Source organism: Anser brachyrhynchus (genome assembly GCF_964034855.1).
Source record: "Anser brachyrhynchus genome assembly, chromosome: Z".
NCBI classification, from domain to species: Eukaryota; Metazoa; Chordata; class Aves; order Anseriformes; family Anatidae; genus Anser; species Anser brachyrhynchus.
In genome coordinates this window covers 4,623,921-4,645,702 of record NC_137697.1, presented here as the reverse complement: position 1 = coordinate 4,645,702, position 21,782 = coordinate 4,623,921, and the positions used below count along the sequence as shown (strand labels likewise).

At 44.4% G+C, this 21,782-nt stretch overlaps 1 protein-coding gene across 4 annotated transcripts in view; it reads left to right on the top strand.

Moving 5' to 3' along the window:
• FAM219A (family with sequence similarity 219 member A) overlaps nucleotides 1-21,782 on the top strand; it is a 99,096-nt gene that overhangs the window by 50,623 nt on the left and 26,691 nt on the right. For all 4 annotated transcript variants that reach the window (XM_080574791.1, XM_080574790.1, XM_080574789.1 and 1 more), the window contains exon 2: nucleotides 3,525-3,624. In XM_080574791.1, the coding sequence (XP_080430917.1) occupies nucleotides 3,525-3,624 (100 nt within the window). The remainder of the gene's footprint in view (nucleotides 1-3,524; nucleotides 3,625-21,782) is intronic.

Sequence of the window (21,782 nt, the reverse complement as noted above, 5' to 3'; positions counted from 1 at the left end):
TTGCCTAAGGAAGGCTTGTAAAAAAAAGATAAAGCCACAAGTGGATTCCAGTAACATAAGCACACAGTGAACCTCGGTCTGCTTGTAGGCATCCACAAGCAAAAGGCTAATTAGTTGAGTAAATACTTCTCTGGGTAGATTTGCTACAGAGAGAGAAATGTGTGCATTCATGATGCACAGAGGCAAGGGGGCAGCCCTAGCTGAACCACAGGAATGCTGTTGTGCTTGTGCTTGTCTGGAGCCCTGCGCGTTGCTGCAGAACCAGGGTTATGCCAGTGCCACGGACAAGGCACTCTAGTGCTGGGGATGCTGTCCCTGGCCCAGCTCGGTGTCCTTCTGGTTCAGTTTTGCAATTCAGAGGGAGCAGGCCTGGCCCGTGCACCGCAGCGGTGGTTGCTCAGGCTCTGCTGTTGCTGCGTGGGCCCTTTGCGCCTGTCATGAGTGCTGTGCGGCAGGAGTGGGTGCCCAAGTGGGTCTGATGTAGCGGTGAGGTGTGCTGAGGCAGAAGGGCAACATTTTAAGCCTTAGAAATGATTTCCTGGCATAGACTAGTCAGATGAAAGGTCTCACCTACCCGTTCATTGTGTCCCCATGAGCACGAGAACAGGGTGAGTCCCCAGTGTTACCTCCCTGGTTCACTCTCTCCAGAGATCTGTGCCTCTAGGGCTGCCTAAGCTCACAGCAGAACTTTAGTATTCGATAATCCTCATGGATATCCCTTCCATGCATTTATCTCGCCCTTTTCTCAGCCCCTTTTAGCATCCTCAGTAGCCTGTCACCTGTTGTATGGAGAAGTACTGAGTTTGTTTCCAGCTGCTGCATGTTAACTGCCACTTTATAGCCCTTTCTTGTAGAAAATAAAGGCTGGCTGATCCCTATTCACCTTCTCATCCCACTCTGGATCATTTAAACTTCTCCCAGATCCCCCATCCATTGTCTCTTCCTGGCTGAAGAGTCCTGGTCTGTGTTGTTCTGGTCATCTCATGGAACCTGTCATCCAGGATCTCTTCCTTGAGTGACAGAAGCTAGCTGCAGCTCACCATTTTCATTTGTGAAGTTGGGATTTTTTTTTTCTTCTGTCTGCCACTTTTATCTTCATTTAATTTCAACTGTTGCACTTTTACCATTCAGCTGCCATACTTTCTCATTCAGTGTGGCTATTAAAAACCTGGCATTTTTCTTCGTAAAAATAGTTTTTTAACCTAAAACCCATGTGATTTATTATTTATACCTAATCATGTTCTCCCAGATACTGGCTTGGTTGTCTGCAACTTACTGTAACCTTTCTCACCATATTATTAAACTGCTTCTGCACTACTCTGGCAGTGGCTACATTTTAGAGGAAGGTTCAGCATTATCTATTTTGTGTCATTGAATGCAGAGTCTTGTAAGAACCATCCATTTTAAGTGCTGTCAAAGAACGCCTACTGGACAGTGCAAGGGAGCAGAATTTTGATAAAATAATGCTACATGTGGTATTTGACCAGTTCCTATTAAGACGGAGCCTAATTCAAGAATCATATTTTATCTCTTAAGCACAGTGTGTTAAAAAGAGCTAAAGAATTAAAAAGAATTAAAGAGGCAGCACTGGGGTGGAAAGGATGGTGGTTCACAGAACCACCAAGTGGCTGAGGTGGGCAGGAGCTCTGGGTCCCTCGGGTCCAACCCCTGCCCAAGCAGGGACACCCAGAGCAGGGTGCCCAGGCCCGGTCCAGGTTGATTTTGAAGATCTCCAAGGAGGGAGGCCCCACAGCCTCTCTGGGCCACCTGTGCTGGTGCTCTGTCACCCACACAACACAGCAGTGCTTTCTGATGCTCAGGGGAACCTCCTGTGCTCCAGTTTGTGCCCATGGCCTCTTGTCCTGGCACTGGGCACCACTGGGAAGAGCCTAGCTCCATCCTCTTTGCACCCTCCCTTCAGGTGTTTACAGACATTGGTGAGATCCCTCCGAGCTGCCTCTTGTCCCCCCTGAACAGCCCCAGCTCTCTCGGCCTCTCCTCACAGGAGAGGTGCTCCAGCTCCTTCATCATCATGGTGGCCCTCTGTTGGACTCTCCCCAGTGTGGCCATGTCTCTCTTGTGCTGAGGGGCCTGGAACTGGACCCAGCACTCAGGTGCAGCCTCCCCCGTGCTGAGTAGAGGGGAAGGATCATCTCTGTAGACCTACTGGTGATGCTTTGCGTAATGCAGCTGAGAATGCTGTCACCCTTCCACCCTTCATTGCTGACTCACCTTCAGCTCGGTGTCCACCGGGACTCCTTGGTGCTTTTCTGCAGATCTTACTGACTGAAGGAGAACTCACTGAGCTCACAGAGTGATTTCTTTCTGAGGGAGCAGAGCAACAGTCCCTTGCTTTGAAACTCACTGACTGGCTTGCATTGCTTACAGGTGTCAGTGCCAAATCACGGGTTGCATTTTTACTAGAAAATCTGTAAAAAAAAAAAAATAACAAACTCCAGAAACTGAGAGGTGGACAATATTAATTAGCCAGTTTGGAGTGGTATTTACTGATCTTTAGTTTCTCATGCCTTGTTCCATTTCTACAAACTGATGGTTTCTTCAGATATTGGACTTAATATTGGATGTTTGTTTTCCCTGTGCAGCTGTACCTATTATAAATCAGAATTTATATACCCATATATGTATATATATGTGCGCATGTTCAATTTAGTTTCTAGCTTCTAGGTGGGAAGAAGTGAACATATTGGAAAATCAGTGGTGCTAAATAGAGATAGGTCCAACAGGTTTGGAATTTGACGTGAAAGGATTTTAAATACTTTCATCAGTGCTGGAGCCAAGTGACTTGGTAGCTTGTCTCTGTATGACTGCTCTGATGCACTGTAACGTTGAGTACAGCGCTACCTGGATTAGGTTGTCTGTAAGAGGCCGCAATGGCGCAGATTTAAGTTTTGGGAGCTTTTGTTTTAGGGGGATTCCAGTAAAAGCTGCTGTGCTGACAGACACTGAAATTAAATCTGCCCATTTAGCCACAAAATTGGTCCAGTATGGGAAGTACAGGCTTCTTCATTCTTCTCCAAGATGGACCGGAGATTGAATTCACCTTTTTATTTGGTCTTAATTCCTTCTGGGCAAGACTTTCACACAGCTGGTCACGAGCTTTTTAGTTTTAATCATGAGCTTGACTGATCCACTTAGAACTCAGTTGAAACTGTAAGTGTATTTCATACGACACACCAAAGAGTCATCACATGAAAATGGCTTGGGACTATTGCCAGCCCAGGCTGATTTTGATCTGGTGACCTACGCTCCATATTATATTCCCAGTATCATCCATCATGTTTCTGATGTTGAAATCTGGCATTTCCAGAGGTAGTTTTAACATACTAAACATGCTTCCAAAGTTCTGTGATTTTCCCCTAGGTTTCAGCCATTTAAAACACCAGCATACTCTCTGCTTCCTCTGAACGCGGGTGGGGATGGACTAGCCTAGTAGCCAGGTAGAGAAGTGACTGCATAACTTTTAGCTAAACTGTTCTGTTCTGTTTCATTTTCTGTCTCTACAGGATCCAACAGCTGCGTCTATTTCGGACAGAGATTGTGATACGAGAGAGGGAGAGACTGTAGCCATGAACTATAAGCCGTCCCCACTTCAAGTGAAATTAGGTGAGTCATTGCTGATGAAGACCGAGAAGGCTGAATCTAAGGTCTGTAATATGGTGAGGTGCTAGTGGGATCATAAGCAGATCTCCATTTGTATGGCTGAACATACCAGCTCAGCTCAGAAATCTCACAGAGCAGTTTATCGGTGTGATTCTGCTGCTCAGGGAAGTGACCTACAAACATCGAAGGACACTCTGTCTTGGGCTGTGGTAGAGGTCTTCTTGAAAAGGAAGGAACAGCTTTTTAAACCTACAGAATTTCATAAAGCTAAGATTAAGGCTTGGCCAGAAAAAGAATGAAGATAATACAGAGGGACTGTAAAAAGAGGACAGGATGACTGCAAACAAAAGGGAGAGGAACAGAGACTTGGACCATTACCAGGAAAAGACAGAGCTGTGTTGTTGTGAGGTGGAGGGACTGTAGGTTTGTAATGGTTCACAAAGAAATACTCATGCTATTTCTGAGCACTGTGTCTGAAGTTCTGGAAGCAGCAGCGTATATTAGCACAACACATTGCTTCCACACAAAGCTGATGCTTACAAGAGGACAGTAATCCACACATTGCCATCCTGATTCCAAAACCTGAATCTCTATTGTGCCATACAGACTCAAGACCCTGAAAAAAGGGCATGTCAAAGGAATAGTGTGGGTTTTGCTCAGAGCATGGGTAAAAAATGGTCTGGGAAATTTCCAGATGGGAGCAGGAAGCAGTCCCCTAGTTGTCCTTCACATCAGAATAAATGACATTGATGGGATGCTGCTGGAGCTGATTGAGGGTGACTGTGCCATGTCAGGGAAGGCTCTGAAAAAGGTGGATGCCCAGATGTTCAGTGGCATAGCCCTGAGCCCTACCAAATGAATGACAGGGAAGGTCAGCAGACAGCTAAAGTCTGAACAAGATTTGAGAACCTGTGAGCATCGTTACGTGGTTATGAAGAGATCTTGTCAATAGGTGGGTTTCACCCAAGGACATTAAGTACTACTGCAAACAGTGGTGTTGGCTTCATTGGTAAGAGGAGCTTTAAAGAAACACCAGGAGAAGTCTGGAAGCATTTGTGCAGTCTCAAGACTCTGCTGGAGTTTATGGGAGATTGAATAATAGACAGATCTGGTCATTGCAGTGCATAAAGGAATTTTGTAGACTACGTCTACGGACAGTGAAGGGAAAGAAAGTAGTTGAATAAATGATCTTGAAGAAGGAGTGACTAGGGAGGAAAAGAGACATAAAGTTGGATGTGCAAATGCAGCAAGGTTATGCAGCAAGGTGGAAGACCTTGAACTATTGATGGAGGATATGAGCAAGTGCATTGGGACAGTATATCTGTCCTGCAGTAGCAATCATAAGTACTCTAAAAAGGGCAGCTGCTTTTCAGGAAATGGCAGAAAGCAGCAGTATGTGTTAATGACAGCTCAACTCACAGTTTGGTAAAAGATAATCACTGCCAGCATGCCATATGCCACCAGCATCCTTTTTCACTACCAAAAGAGTTCTGTGATGTTATTAGAGAGATAATTACTACTGCAGTAGTTGTTTTGGATAATTTAACATCAGGAATTAGGTTGGAGAGCAATTGATACTATTATTGGTAGGTCTGAGACATTCTTGCATTTCTGGACAATAAAGATATCCTCCAGAGATTCACTAATGTGACAGAAAATGGAGCTTATTTTAGACTTGGCTTTGGTAACACATGAGGACATTATAGAAGATCTGATCATCAGAAAGAGATTTGGATTCAGAGATAATAAGTTTGATTCATGCAAATTAAATGTAAAGGTAATTTAAAATAGATCTGTAACAAATTTCAGTTTTATAAAGTAAGTGCATAACCAGAGGCAGTGAATTGAGAACCCCGGGGAATTCACTTCACATTGGGTAGTGGTGAAGGAGAAACTATCAGAAGAAAGGAGATTGTTAATGGGCTTCTCCAACAGTCATTTCTTTCAGAAGTTCATTAATGACAAAGGGACAAAAAGTAGGAGGGAGTTGGAGGGGGACATCAGTACAATAAAGACTCAGAAATACCACAGAGGAAAGGCATGAAAACTAAAGTAATAGAAATGAGAAAAATATGACAGGAGCAACTCAGTCTGCTGTAAATTGAAGTTTACCAACTGGAAGTGAGTAAGAAAGAGAAAGCCTGATATAATTGCAAGATAAGTAATTATTAAAATGGACTAATACATAAAAATATGCCATAGTCATACCTTTGCAGAGTTTCCCAGCTTTTTTCCAAACATACAGATACAGCAGAATGATTAGTTCTTCTGCCAAAACTTCTGCTTTATCATGTAGGGAAAATTTTATTGCATTTCGCCACTGCCGAATGCTATTATCCACCATTAAAGTGGGAAAGGTGGATATTAGAAGAGTCTGAATCACTTTTTCCAGTAGATAAAGGTGTATCACTGCTATTGTGAAAGGCCAGGGTAAGATGTTTGCAATGCAGTGTAACAATCTCATCGCTTCAGTTCCACCAAGAGGAATTTAGAGTGGGCTTGGTATAGATGAGAAGTACATAAGACCAGCGATTTGAAAGCCTGTCATATAACAGAAAACTAAAAGAGGTTGGCATATTGTACCTGGTAAAAGCAGGATGGAGAAAGGATCTGCTTGCCTTACATAAATCTTTCAGGGAGTAAATATCAGGAACAAAAAAGAAATATTTGACATTACAGATGGTGTAAACATTGGAAAAGTTAAAGCATAAATTGTGAGGGGTATATTACATCTGGAAATTAAAGCATGCTTAACCATGAAAGTAGGGACAGGCTCAACTGGTGTCTTCTGGGAATAACAGAAAACATCCAAAACTTGCATTGTATTAGAGCTCCACAGAGTTATAGAAGGACACAGCCTCCAGGACCTGCTAGTGCTCCTGCCTAATGAATGCTCGGTGCTGACCACACTGTGCTTCTGAAGATCATAGTTGGTGAAATCTACCTGCTTAAGAGGAATTGTCCAACCACACTGACAAGCATGTTCCTGCCTGGGCTCCAGAGAGAAGTCTGCTCAAAACCCTCCTCTCCCTGTGGATACAGAGTGCCTCTTCAATTAGGTGAACGCATATCTAACAGAGTTTGGATTGACTCTCTACTCTTAGCCATACTCTGATGAGTGCTAGGTTACCTGGGCCAAAACGAGACTGATGGTATTGTCTGCAGCCAGTGTAACATGCTTTTAAACCACATCAGCTCCTGTTGCTGTCGTTCTTAAAATCTGCCTGACCTTTGCAATTTTCAAGCAGCTTAATGTCTCACGTCTCCCAGCTCTGGCTCCTTTTCTTCCAACTCAATCTTTAGTCTCTTCTGCATTAAACTCATCAGGATTTGGATTGCTTTTTAATCCCTTTAAGCCTAAACAAAGTTAAGGTAGTACATAAATGTTTAATAGCTTACCTGGCAAAGCTGTTGTTGGGGATGGTAGTGACTAGGGTTTTAATCCTATTGCAAGTTTTCTGTATGGATAGTGGCATTTTTCACTGTTAAATCGGAATCAATTGTTCAAATGTCAAATGCTCTGACGGAAGGTTGATAAATGTCATTTTATACTCTGTGAAGATTCATATATAAATCTGTCATATGTGCTTGCTGGAAGCTTGGTTTAAATGAGCTCAATTAAATAGCAACCCAGCATGCATAGAAGTTTTGCTTCCAGAGCCCACAGTGATTGAAGTGTGACAGAAATTGTGCTGTGCTGCATGCTCCGAACATAGATTTATCCTGCTGCTTGAATGTCCTTTCTATGGTTGTTTCTCTGCCCCATAAGTAAATACGTTTCATTACCACGTTTGTTTGGGGGTCAGTTAGATACAAGAAAATCTTCACAGGTGGCTTTTATTTCTAGTAAGTTCCTAAAGATTACACCTGATTTGTAAGTGGAATAGTAAAGTATTTGGCTTGTTGCTGGTACCACATCTAAAAAGAGACAAACTTCACATGAAGGGAAAGTAACTTCTGCTTCATGTAATTCATCATCTTAAGACTTACAGATACTGTATCCATATTAATTATGTATTTCTTACTTTCCTAACACTCCCATTTTGTCTTTCTGTTGAAATTTCAGGACTCAGCCATGCTTCTTTCTTGCCTGCAAATCATTTGATAAGGAAACTCCTGACAGCACTGGGGGGGTTGGGCGTCCATTAGTGCTGGGAGATGTCTCCAGCACATCCTTATTAGGAGGCATATCCAGATGGAGCACATACCACAAGCCTTTGGAAAACAGAAGAGAGTTGTGATAAGGAGAGGGAGGAATAGAATAATCCCTAAGTGTAGATCTCGGGGGCTCCATATCCACTGGAAGGTAACAGATCCCCGCGGGATCCCCACGAGATGAAATACTATTTTAATGAAGTTTATGCCATCTGTTTTTCTATTTTGCATTTTTAATTTCACTTCTTTGCGCTGAAATCCCCATCCAGACAGTCTGTCTGTCTTACCTAGCAGTCAGTGATGTGACAGTTTGCGTTAAAACAGGCAGTGTGGCAATGGGTTGCAGCACAGGCTACGGTGGTGATGAGGGGCTGTGGCAGTGGCATCTTTATCAACACATCCACCACACCAGGAGCTTGGCAGTAAATCCCCCACATCCCTGTCTGCAAGATGAGCATACAAGAGAGAGGCAGACAGACAGAGCGACTCATAGCAGCATCCCTCTGAGACCTGCTTCCTTTCCTTACTCAGTGTCCGTGACTAGCATGCAGGCTGGCTTCAACACAGGCTTTCATACAATCTCAGCTGCTGTAGAGGGAAGGAAAGCTGCCGTGTCCAAGGCATGACACCTAGCCAGTACACTTAACGGGCTGGAGGGAAATATTCCACCCCAGAAGGGGCTCGCTGACTGTAACTGCCTTCAGGCAAACAAAGTAACAAGGGCTGATGATGGGTATCGAAAATCAAGCTGCCATTAGGGGGTTTCAATTGTTTTGTGGAAAATTAGAGAGGCTGTCCTTGGACGTGGGTTCTTGAAAAAGAATAAATCTTCCCCATTTGTGAAAATGCATGCTTTCTGTGCTAGATTCAGGGGAGGCTCGAATGGTGCAGTCAATCCCTTTCTTCCCAGCCTTCTGACCTCCTAATTATTCTCTGTGGGCTCTTTCTTCTAGACACCCATCAGGGGTGCAGTGCACCTGATGTCAGCACTTCCTTGCTGTCTTTAGTTTAGCTGGGTTCTGGAGCAGTTTCTTAATTGCTTCTTTATAAAGTTGCCAGTCGGCTAATGGGGAAAGGTGGGTATTTTTGGAGGGCTCTGGTGGGATCTTGTCTGCTTAGATGTAAGCACCTTCTCTCCTTGAGCTAGCTAGAGAAATATGGCACTACTTTGGAAGATTGCTCAGTGGGGTGCCTAACTGTATGTGATCAGCAAATGTCTAATCTAGCATGCTGGATCCCACCTAAAGACTGAGTGAGCTACATGCAGATATAGTCCCAAAAGGGAGCCTATTTCATATTGATGCTGGCTTGAAAATATTTGTGGTTTTTATTTTAGATTCTGTTAGCAAAGCTTCTTGTAAAAAGTGGCCTGAATTGCAAATGTAGCAGATAATTTTCCCACTTTTCCTAGCTACAGTTTTGTTCCTCTTCCAGCTTAGATCTCATGCTGGTATTTATCTAAGTACCAAAAAAACACAGTGGCTGGTACTAGTCAGCACAGTAAGGAGAAGCACATGTCACAAAGTTGCCTTTAATATAAGTTTCTGTTGTTCAATTATATAACCTGCCAGCCTAACCAGAAACTTCCCTTGCTTCAAGAGGCAGGAAGCTGTCCTACAGCTATCAGAGCAGAGCTATTTCATGAATTAATAGGGTACTAACACTTCGCTGGGGCCAGCTGCATTGTAGGATGTTGCTTTTTTTCTCCAGGAGACACTGCACAGATCATTCTTAGAGCAGGTCAGCCACAGCCCTGTTACTGTGGGGGAGGAAATTATGCTCTCCTGGAGCCTGGACCTATTGCTAGGGTGAGCATAAAAGCATCTGGAGTCATCCCAGCCTGGCCTTTCGGCTTTCTGTATGACAAGAAGGAGATGAGAGCAACCGAGCAGCCACAGTGGGGCCTGAGTCAAGCAGGTGGCTCAGGGTGAGGTGAAGAAAGGAGAAAAAGCTGTGCTCTGACACATAGCCGTAGTGCTCGCCCTCCAAGGAGAAATGAGATCTCAGATTAGACCACCAAGGCTTTTTGTCTGCTTCTGTTTCTATCTGTACCTGCCCCACCTCTCCACGGTGTTATTTTTCAAAAAAAAAAAAAAGCGATGAAGTTAAAAAAAAGCATATTTAAAGGATATGTCAAATGTCCTGAAAGATACAAGAATTTATGAGTAAATTTTTCACTTTTTTTCTCAATTATACTTCTACATACCATACAGAATATACTATATACCATATCTCTTTTTCAGCTCAAAGCATTCTACAGATATCCAATTAAGTTTTACATCAGCCTGTTGTATGGTATAATCTTATAATACCTGTCAAATCCAGCAATAAGTATACAAAGCATATTTGGATAATGAGGAAGAGATAGCAGGAAACAAAATATTTTTTCATTTGTGCTGGAGTAGAGTAGAGTAGAGTAGAATTAGAACAGAACAGAACAGAATAGAATAGAATAGAATAGTTGGAATAGAATAGTTGGAATAGAATAGTTGGAAGGGAGCTTCAAAGATCTTCTTGTCCGACTTCCTGACCACTTCAGGGCTAACCAAAAATTAAAGGCTTTTAATGAGGGCATTATCCAAATACTATTTTTGAGGCAAATGCTGCAGTAGGGGTTGACCAGGATTATCCTTGAATTTTGCAAGAGGCTGTTGCGGGTCTTGTTTAAACTGAGAGGCTTGCCAAGAGGATCATCAGAAAGGGAACCTAGTGGTACCCAGTGCTGGAGTGTGACGTATGGAGATATAACCAGGCTGTGAGGGAATGGGCCCCATCCCTACCTGTTGCTCATCACTCCATCACTGGCCTTCTCCATGTACAAATATCCTAAGATTTTACCTGATGGCAGGAGAGGATTTCGTATCTCTGGCTTTAGCAGTCTCTAGCTGGGGACAGGGATTCTGCACAGAGACACCAATCTGTTGTGTCCACTTCCAGACACGAAATTACTTCTCTTGTGCTATTGGATCAATTCCTGCTTGTTAACATTCTCCGAAACCTCAGTCACTTAACTTGAATGATGTTCACTTACAGCAAGCAACTCTGGTAAGGGTGAAATGGCAACAGAAATCCTGTCCCAAGGAAATTCAGCATGTTGTTCCCCGGTGTGCTTGAGTTGGAAAAACTAAGGAACTAATTTATGGCTGGACCCCATCTTAGTGGAGACTGGAGTGAACAAAGGCATAATCCACTTGGGGACAGAGGCTAACAGCACAAGCTTTGGTGTTGACTCCTGCCTTCCAGCCTGCTGCTGTGCATTTGTGGCAGATATTAAATTGCCATACTGTCATGGAGGAGTAGTACTGGGAATATCAGTCAGTGAGCTGAGAACTACAAAGCCCTCAGGGTTCAACATAACAAAATTTGTGCATTTCTGGTTGAAACTTTACAGATGGTCTCTGGCCCAGTAAAGGGCAGGCTGCCTTTAACTCTCCGTGCTGCTTCTGAAATGGATCTTTCAATGTGTAATTATTTAACTCATGTGTAGCTATTGAACCACTCTCATAAGGTTGCGTATGGGTTCAGAACTTGTTCTAAAGGAGATCCGCTGAAGAGACACAAAATGCACAGTGGAGTAACCTGTCCCAGTGCTGTTCAAAAGGATGCCTCACTCAGAGACTCCCTGCCAGTGCTGTTTTTGCCAGAGGTCAAGATGAAAAAGTGGCTCTGGGAGATGCCATCCCAAAGGGAGTACAGGTATCAAGCTTCTTGTGCAGTCTGAATTGTTGGAAGCCTGCATCCTTGGCTCCTTTTCTGCATCATCTCTTCCCAGTCTGCTTCACAGCTTGTGACTTCTAAGTGTTTCAATACAGAAAGTAGAATAATAAGGGAAGGTTGTAGCAGACTGGACAAATCAATGCCATTAGTGTATCCTTTTGTCAGTACCTCAAGTACTGTACTATTCCCAGTTGCTCTTCTGTAACAAGGCGATTAATGTTAATTAGGTACAGCAGCTGTTGTTTCTGGGAAGAAGCTCTGTAGGTAAATTAGGGAAACATTTTATAAAAAAGCTGTATCACTTTAGCTACGTCCCCAGGTTCCAGCTCTATTGACAAAACTGCAGATTTCCGTACCCATAACGGTTTGCTTGGCGACCTCAAATGACATCATTACCTTAAGTGCACAAAGCCATTTTCCTCCCTTGGGAGCACCCATTTCCTTGAACACAGTCTGTACTTTGTAGGGGGGGGTGAGTAATGTGGAAGCCAGAGCGCAGTGGCAATATAGCACTGCTATTGATTTTCTTCATGAAGACAGAAGTGCAGCCTACCACTCGGAGGTCTCCCGGGGCTGGGAGGAATTTATTTAAACATTATTTCATATGTTATTACTCTTACCATTTGTAAGAGAAATTGTGTACGCAGATTTATTGCAGCATCCTTCCTGTAGGATATCTCCAGGCTGTTTGGAAGGGAACGACAGAGTGAACAGCTGCATCACGTTAAGGGCAGCAGGGCTGTCCAGAGGGGCAAGGACGAGGGCAGAAAAACAATTGTGACAGGCATGTTATTGCAGATTAGCTAGAGGAGAAACGGAGGGGCAGGAAGGAAGAGGTGTGTGAGATGCTGTAGCTGACACAGGCAGCAGTAAACAGTAAAGCCATTAAGAGAAACTGGAATCGAGCAACCCAGTGGGATTCAGCAGGGATCTCTGGGCAGGAGGATGTGTGTAGGTGGGTGAGACAGAGGGGTGGGAAGAACCAGTCAGCAAAGCCAGGAGCAAAGCAAAGCATGGACAAACAAATATGAGTAAATATGAGTGTGATGTGGCATGATTTACAATTACACCAAACGATCCTAGTCTTTCTGTCACTGCAATCTGTTCAGTTTGTTGTGCCAGCCCACCAGGGTCTTACTGCCCCTCCCAGCCCTCCTCCATCATACGTGCACCTCTCCTGTGACAAGTCACTGCGTACCCACCTGCCTCACCAGCCGACCGACACACGTGCACTCACACCTTGTATAGCACAAAGCAGTCTTGACTAACACGGCTTCAGATAAAAGGTCGTGTAGGAGGAGGCTATGAGCTAGCTGTATTATTCTGATGGGCAGTGTCTGACCATCCTCTGGCCTCGGAGCTTTTACGGTATAAACAGACGTGGTGGTCCAGGAAAGTGAGCTAATCCTGAAGGTCTGCTTCTGCACAAGTTATGTCACTTTGTAATCAGAATGTGCCAAAGCATCTGAGTGGAGGTTTTGTGCTTGAAGCAGAAGACCAGAGCTGCAAATTACAGGTTCTCTTTTTTGCACTGCCCCGGCCTGCCATAATCTGTCACAAATGTAAGAAGCAGCTCAGATCATGTCCTGCTTATTTCACTAGCAGAAGGTTGTGAGGTAAACAAATTAAGCAAATTACCGAGAGTCTCTGATAGAAGGAGGGAAAAACACAGTAATTGAAGTAGTGATTAGAATAAAAACTACCCTGGCAGAACCTAACCACAGCAGTGAACACCCCAGCAGCGATAAGCCCATGGTCTGTTCAGAGGCCTCATTACATGCTGCGTATTGCTCCCATCGCTGCTTTCTGTGAAGCAAACAGAGACCCAATTTAGAAGAGTATTCACCCCCAAAGATGATGTGCACTTTGTTCCTGACATTAAAAAGACTAACACCAGCTGTGCTGACAAAGCTACTTGCTCAGGTGCTGGCACCTTCGACAAAAAACAACACAGGAAAGGGGTGATAGGACTAAGTTTTCTGGCTTCACAGAGCCTCGTGTCCTCAAATGTAGGTTCCACCTGTTCCTCTGGCCCTCTGCAGGGAAACATTTCCCCCACTCTGACTATTTCTGTAATTCCTTCCTTGTAATCTCTCTGCTGGTAGATGAGTTCCTGTGTAGCAGTCAAGGGAAGCAAGCAGAGCCCAGTGTAATTAATGTAAACCGGCTCCAGAACAGACCACAACATCCACAGACAAGGTTGAATGATGCTTTATTTTTTTTTCTGTGTTTGATTTATTAATGATAAGCCTTGAACTGTACCTGACAGCTAATTGAATTTGTTCTGACTGTTCAGTGGTATGGGCTTCCCCTTTGTCTCCTCTGTGCTGCACGCTCAGCTCTTAACTGGGAAAGGTTACTGCCTGCTTATTGAATGTTGGGGCTGAAGTGCTCTGTCAGCAGACCAGGGCTCTATTATGGAGAAATAACACATGCTTTCTCAAAGGCAAGGGGTTAATGCTGGTATAGGAATTCACTGCAATTCGTGTTCTTTAAATGCTATCCTTACGCATGGAGGATGCTCACAGCACCCTGAAAACTTCTTGTCATTTCTCTGAGATCTTGAAGGATCCTTCAGAGACTCAGGAAAGTTTCCAACCTCAGTGTGCCACAGTGGCAGAGCAGAATGGATGAGGATGTCATCAATATTTGTATTCTGGCAATAGCAGGGTCCTTGTTAGGCGGGGGTACCCTGGTGGTCTTGGAAGCAGACCTGAACTGAACTTTAACGGGGGATCATTCAAGGAGCCCTTCTGCCCTGTCTTGTCTCTTGTCTCTACAGCAGCCAGCATTGCACCAAGCTGTGCACAGCAGAGCCCCAGTGTGCCAGGCACAGTACAGCAGCGCAGCTAAGCACCACCCGTGTGCCCAGGCTCTTATGATTTCAGTGAGGGAAATGTACCAAATGACGGACAAGAGGTAGGAATGGAGCAACAGCAGCAAACTAAACGTATTTTTTGCTCAGTTATCAGCTGTTGGACTTCATCATGTCCATCAGTTTCAGCTCAGAGGGCTGGGGAGAAGAGTTTCCCCAAAGTGGGGGAATCAGCATGTTTCTTTCACAGTGCTTCATGGAGGGAAGAGGGCTGGTTGGAGCAGGTCATGGGGCGTGTTGCTCCATGGGCCTATGGTGGGCACACACAAAGGAGGCTGTTACCTTGGTTAGCAGAGCAGTGAAAGTGATTCGACAGCACCTCCAGCTGTTCTCAGGATCCAAGCTTGGGGTCAGAGATCCCTCCCACCTCTTACACCAACACTTTTGTGGAGAACTTTTAGAAACAGAAATGAGGCTGCAGTGCAGACCATGTGGCCAGTTGTGCAATGAGGCTTCTGGATCTTGCACACCCTGGCTGGGACTGAGAGGGAGCTTTGCCTGTACCCTGACAGCCGCTTCACCCCTGCAAGTAACGAGGCAGGTGGCCTTTTCGGGAAGGACCACAACCTGTACCAGTTGCAGTCTTTCTGCTCTGTTGCATGCAGAAACCCCTCTGGCACCTCTCCTCTTTTTCTCTCAAACCTCAAGCTTTTGGCACAGCTCTTTTCTTGTTCCACTTGGCAGCTATTCTCTATAAAGCAGGTCTCGCTGAAGGAAAATAAAGCTGTTTTTATAGATGCCACATACTTACCAAGATTTTATTTAAAAAGTTGTAAAGTCACAGCAGTAATTGGACAGTCTGATCCCATTTCTCCAGTTGCTAAACACAGCTATCATTCAAAGAGCTTTAATTACTGACTGAATCATGGCTGAATAGCTTGTGCTGAGGGTAGGCATTTATTGCATCATTCATGGAAATGAGGCATCACAGTCGGGTACTGTGCAAAACAGTCATAGTCCCCTTTGTGAAACCTCTTCCAGAAGGAGAAACAGAATTTGTTCATCAGTTTTTAAAACATATGAGTATTCCCCAAATCCTTTTTCTAAATTAACCTGTAGAAAAAGCATGTCCGACAGACAGCCTTTGTGTTCCTTTCTCCAGCTCTGATTAAGAGGGGAAAGAAAGGATAGCAAACACATTCTTGCCAGGTAGATCCAGCTTGTTGGATTCATTTGCTCAAAGAGTCATCTCCAACTTCTCCTTTGTAATCATTGTAGTCTGTTCCTCCCTGCCTCCAGCCTTGGCCAGTACTAGTGGTGGACTCCTGTTCTCTCCCCTCTGCTTTGCAAACTGCTTCTCTCCCAGGCTTCGTCCTGCTTTCTCTCTCTGTGAAACATTTCATCCTCACGTTTCATGACTGCACAACTCAGCTATTGCCTCTTCCCAGCTCCTGACTTCTGCTCCGTGTCCCTCTTGCCTGTGAACTCTGCCCAGATCATTTTTTTTTTTCATCTCTGTCCTCTGCTCTGGTGCTTAGCTCTGTGCCCTTTTCTTCCCTCAATTCTTACCCTGAGAGGTAATTGATTCAGCCTAAGCCTCTCTGGACGGGGAACTGTTTCAATTCCATCTTTAAAGTAACGCTTTTTTATAGTACAATAAAATAGATCTTCTGCAGGGTGTTAAGGCACTTCTGTTGTAAACCCAAAGTCATCATGTTAAGTTTACTGTAAGTGAATTTTTCTACCTTCTTCTCTAAATGCAAGGCAATCCCTGCGTTTTCCAAACAACCTACATACATACCCACTTTTTTGCTCCCTGCTATGAAATGGTGCAATCAAGTCAGCAGGTGTTGATGTCTCTTGGAGGAACAATGCACTCTCCCATCTAGCTCAGCAGGCTGAATTTCAGGAGATTAAAAGTGCTTTCTGCCATGAGTAAACCGTGAGCTGGCTATGAGAAGAGGGTTTGATCGCACCAGTTGTTTCAGAGCTGCGGGCTGCTGGCAGTTCCTTCGCTGCAATGGAGCTCCCAGGAAACATTGTGCCAGAAAATAGCCCCTCTCAGTCTGCCTCCACTACCGAGCCCAAAATAAGAGCAGGTTTTCAAAAAAATAAAGGTTTGCTTTGATTTATTTAAAATACTAGTTGTAAGACTAGCAATTTGGGAGAAGAGATGAAGATTACAAGTGAGTCAATTTTACTTTGTGTAAGTTGATGTGAGAAGCAGTGTTTGACATATTAAATGACACAGAGTTAAAAATAGATCCTGAGCAAGGGTAGCATATTTAATATTTAAAGTGATGCTGTCAGGCATGGGTAGTCTGAGTCCAGAACAGAGGCTGCTCTTTAAAAACAAGATTTTCCTGTTTTGTTTATAATTTTTAAAGAAGAAACAGGTATCTCAGGCTTAAAGTCGTCAGTAAACCCTAGCACTTTATTTTTGTACATTCACTGAAAGAATATGTACTAGCTCCTTCCAAAAGTATTCACAAATCCATGTCTAATTTGCAAGGTGTTTCTGGATAGAACAAATCGGGAGGCTCAAGACATAAAAAAACTTTGCCTTGTTTAGCTACTAATAGAGACTTCCAGTCAGAACATGGAAGCTTCAAGTTCTTTCTCTGCCTGAATGCTTTAACTACCAGGCTGAACTGTGGCTTTACTCAGCTTCTGATCTTTGGGGCAGGACGACAAAGCAATTGCAAAATGTAGAAACAAAACCTTGACGTAGATATTTCAGTGCAGGCAGATGCTATGTTCTTAATGCCTCCCAGCTCACATAACTGACTCACTTCTGCCAATGTGCACAAAAGCTAAGGTACAGGACAGTCCTTGGATTTAGCTTTATAAAGTGTTTTGCTACCCTTCATTGAAAGGGGATGATCAGCCACACAAGGAGGTGATGTCCTGTCCTTTGCTGACAGTGTTCTTCTTTGTGTCTGCAATAAAACTGTCATAGCTGCGCAGGAGTTTCCACCTTCTTAGAAAGCGGCGTTATGGACACATTATGGCTGTACTCTCCTCTGCCTCAGTGTAGGGCAGAGAAAGAGGAAAGGGCAGGAATAAAGGGGGAAAAGCAGTCTGCATTTACCTGGTTATGACCATCAGATGAGGAATGACAGGGTAATCTGGAGAGTTGTAAGAGGAGTGGAAAGACTTTGTAAGAAGTCTGTTTGTGAGAAGTCTGCCTTTGTGGCAGTGAGGAGCGATACCAACATGGCCAAGCTGGCCATCAATTGCCTGCAGCATCTGATGGGACTTTGTTCCCAGCCTCTTACTTTTCACACCTTCATCGTATTAAGGAAAACCTTTTTCACCACAAGAAAAGTGGAGCACTGAAAAACTTTTCTCAGGGAGAATGTGTCAGCTCCATCCTTGGAGGTTTTCAAAACCTGACTGAATAAAGCTCTGAGCAGCCCAGTCTGATCCAGTGGGTGATCCTGTTCTGAGCAAGGCACTGGGCTAGAAACCTCCTGAGGTGCCTTCCAACCTGAAGTATTCTATGATCCCATTCCTGGTTTGAACTCCAGTTATTTTTTTCAGATGTCATATCCTTTCTAAGTGCTATCTAATTATTTTCTTGGGATCCCAACGCAAACCCAGTAGGATTTGCAGAGGCTGACGTAGGTAACTTGAGTGCGCTGGCACAGAGCAGTCCTCTTCCACAAACATGAGGTCCACTGGTAAACAAGAGAAACCCAATTGCTGTTTCATTTTCACTGTTACAAATGTTTTTCTTTCTAAATTTTTGTTATTGCTCTATTCTTTCTCTTTAATCCACCAAACTCCCCAATTGTACAGTGATTACATTTAAGAATATATTAAAATTAATTTTCTCCTTTGCTTTTACCTCTGACTGACTCCAGTGCACAGACAGGGTAATTTGTTCTTTTACAGATGTGTCTCCTGACTGGCATTTTATCCATGTCTCTCAGTGTCGAGCGATCTTTTACTACCAGCAAGCAGCCTGATTTCTTGTACTCACTGTGTCCCAGCAGAACAAGGGCATTCACAAAGGGTAGGAATGGAATATTACGAAGCAGAAACAAATTCAAGATGGTTGTGCAAGTTTTCATGTGAGGTCCAGCACAGGTGACAAAACAAGCACCTGCTAATGCAGCTGTACAACAGCTCCATTTCTTAGACCAGTTTGGGCTCTTCTAAGCATTGCTGATGTCTCCAGCAGCCATTGGGGAAGGCAGTTTAGTCTCAACTTGGCAGAAGGATTTTTTTCCACTGTAGTTTGGGTTTTTAAGGGGAATTTGCAAGAAAAGATCATGGCCCAGAGCCCCATCACACGTCAGTCCCTACATGCTGCCTGCCATAAATGATTAAGAAAAAAATTAAAAAAGTGGATGAATCCTCCCCTTCTATGTTCTTTCCCATTTATACACCATGTATTATTTTTTTTTTCTGCAGGATGGGGGGAGCCTTTTTTAAGCAGAGGAAGTTAAAATTCATCCTGAAGAATGAGGTCTGTTATTTTGATGGTTTAAAAACACTGTTTTGATCTTCTTAGAAGAATTTAGGGCAGGAGTGGAGGCAGTGGGCAGGGAGGTGTTCAACACTGTTAGAGGTACAGAGATTCTCTTGGGAAAAAATGCTGGTCTGGCGCAAACTGTGATGTATTGCTTACAGCAAAGAAGAAAGAAAGTCTCTTTCATGATCTCAGAGTCTTTGGAACAAAGAAATGCTTATGAAAAGCTGATTGTGGTATCTAACAAGGTTACAGAACAAGGCTAAAAGTTTTCTAACACAGGATACAACAATAACAACAAAAGCAGCTTGCCAGACCTCATAGACCAGCTCTATTATCCAGAGGCAGAGTCACAGAATTGTGAAAAACTCAGCAAAGAGTATTGGAGACCTAAAATTGAAGACTCTTGAGTACATTTCTTGTGGTCCTTCACCTCAACAAATTATTTACTTTTGCGTCCTGAGTACAGTACTCACCATGTAGTTAGCACTCAAGAGGGCTTTTAGCAGTGGTTAACAGAGCTGCTGAAAGTCTGAGTACTCTGGGCCTGTGTACTCTGAGTACCTGTGGAGGAGACGGCAGTATGGTAGGTGGAATGAAAGGATAAATATTGATATCAGGACTTGTACATGGCCAGCATTGTAAAAGCTTTTCATTGCGGCAGTCCTTGAAAACCTCTAGGGCTTGGTAAACACAGATACATACCTCTGCTTATTCAGCAGTGCTGAAGTCACCCCAGGCTGGTGGCCTTGGTCCTCAGAGCTTCCAGAGGCAGGGAGTGCCCCATGGGAGCTAGGCCTGAGCGCTGACTTGTGCCTTCTTCCTTTGGCCCCACAATGTTGTGAGACATTTTTAGGTACCAAAGCCTGCCCTGAGACATCAAGTTAGGGGGGATCATTTTAGCTGGCTGATTCTAGTTGTAATTTTTGACTTCACTTGGAGGCTGTCAGATGTAACCAGTAAGCACAACCTCTCTCAGGATGATGCCATGCCAGGTCCCCAGCACTTTGCTCTGTCATCACTAGGCGTCTGCTGACTGCCCTGAGATCTATGCAGACGACCAGATTATGGAGCCAGCGGTGAATCCTAAGTAGGATTTTCCACAAGGTGAACCAAAGTAAGCAGTGTGCATTTAACCCTTGAAGTAAGAAAACTATACAGCCACTGAGGCCTTTCCGGAGCACCAAGTGTGGTAGATTTTAACCTCCAAGTTTTCCTGTCTATGTTTCTGCAATTTTTACTCTCAAAGAGCAAAATGTCATTATTGGCTTCCAAACAATAAATCTGAAGCTGCTGCCCTACCACAGAGAACCAGCCCAGAGCAGCAGCACCCACACTGCCACAAAGCACCCGCACCAGCACAGAAACAACAGAGGTACTTTGCCAGGTTCCTATTTATTCCAGTTCACCGCCTTTAAGCGTCAAATTAATTCAATTTACAGAAGAAAAACCTTTCTGCCCCCAGTTTTTGATCCCATCCTCTCCAGAGGGACGTGGAAGAGTGAGGGCTCTGTGTGCCTTTCCCACCCGAGGCTGCTGCAGAGGTGATGCTGTCAGAGCTGCTCGGACAGCTTCGTCAGCGTGCTCAGGGGAGGAGATGCTGCTTGCTCTCCCTTACATGTTACTGGCCCCTGTAGAGCTGGTAGGAGGAAACCTTGTTCCTGTCATTGGCCTGAGCCAGTGTGACTTAAGGCGCCTGGGGAACAGACACAGAGGATGCAAAAATGCCAGTTTGAGTTGTTTTTCTGGCTCTACACAGTTTTTGTCCTTACGTGCTCCATGTCAGGGCGCGTCTTCCCATGCAGCTGGCTTTGCTGGGTTAAGTGTTGGTGATCGGAAAATGCACACACTGCCCAGGGAGAGACTCTCTTGAAAACAGGCCGGCACATCCCACTGACCCCAGATTTTTGCTTAAGTGCTATCCCTGGAAAGGACAAGGTTGTCAGTCCAAGGGCTTCCTCCACATCTCTGCTGATGCTGACCCAAGAGAAGTTGAAGGTTTTTATTCCCCGAAGCATGGTGTTGCCCTTCCGATCACCTCGCAAGTGCAGCTGTTAGCAGCCATAAAGGCTCACTGAAAGCAGAGAGTGTTTTCTGCCACCCTTTCCCTCTACTCACAGCTTTTCCCCATCCTCCTTGAGCACTGCGCATGCCAGAATCAGTGGGGCGGAGAGACTGTCAGGAAATCTGAGCATTACAGCTATTTCCGTTTGGGTCTTGGCAGAAGCCAGGCTCTTTCCAGCATCTTGTGTGTGAGAAGGAGATTGTAAGCTTGAGAGTTACTGAACAGGTTGTGGGTGTGGGTGTGGGTGTGTGTGTACACCATGGCTGCTTCATCCTCCCTGCACTTGCCTGAACTTTTTGCCTTGGGGAACTGGTTCCTTTCCCCACCCCAGTCTGTGCATTCAGAGAGTTTCTGATGTTGTTTCACACTGAAGTTGTCTCCAGGACAGCCAGTCCCATCGCTCATCACCCCTACTTTCTGTCCCTGGGGGTAATTTGAGATGCAGTGTGACTTTGAGCTGCTGAATCTTCCATAGAGGGAAATAATGAGACAAAAAAGACGACAATTGCTGCTTACCCTGCACACAGTTGGTTGGCAGTGGAAATCTGTGTTCTTGATTCAAAACAGATTATGAACAGGCAGATTAGTTTCTTTGAAAAATGCATTCCAAAAAGAAAAACAAAACAGCCTTGTGTTTTTGCAAAGGCTTTCTGAAATACCACCATGCCTTAAGACAGCTCCTCACATCTTCTGCTCTAAATTGTAGTCTGTGGCTTTGTTTCTTGCACATCCTACTGCTGAATTTCCTTCCCTCCCCTTCACCCCTTCCTGTCCACCCAGCAGCACCGCCTGGCTGAAGGGCAAGCAGGTTATTTTTATAAAGTCCTTTGAAAGGGACTGGAATTAACACTGACTGGTGAAGTTGAGTGTTTTTGTCAGGAAAAAAAAGCTGACCCTCCTTGCTCCGCTTTTTCATCATTAGCTTCAACCCA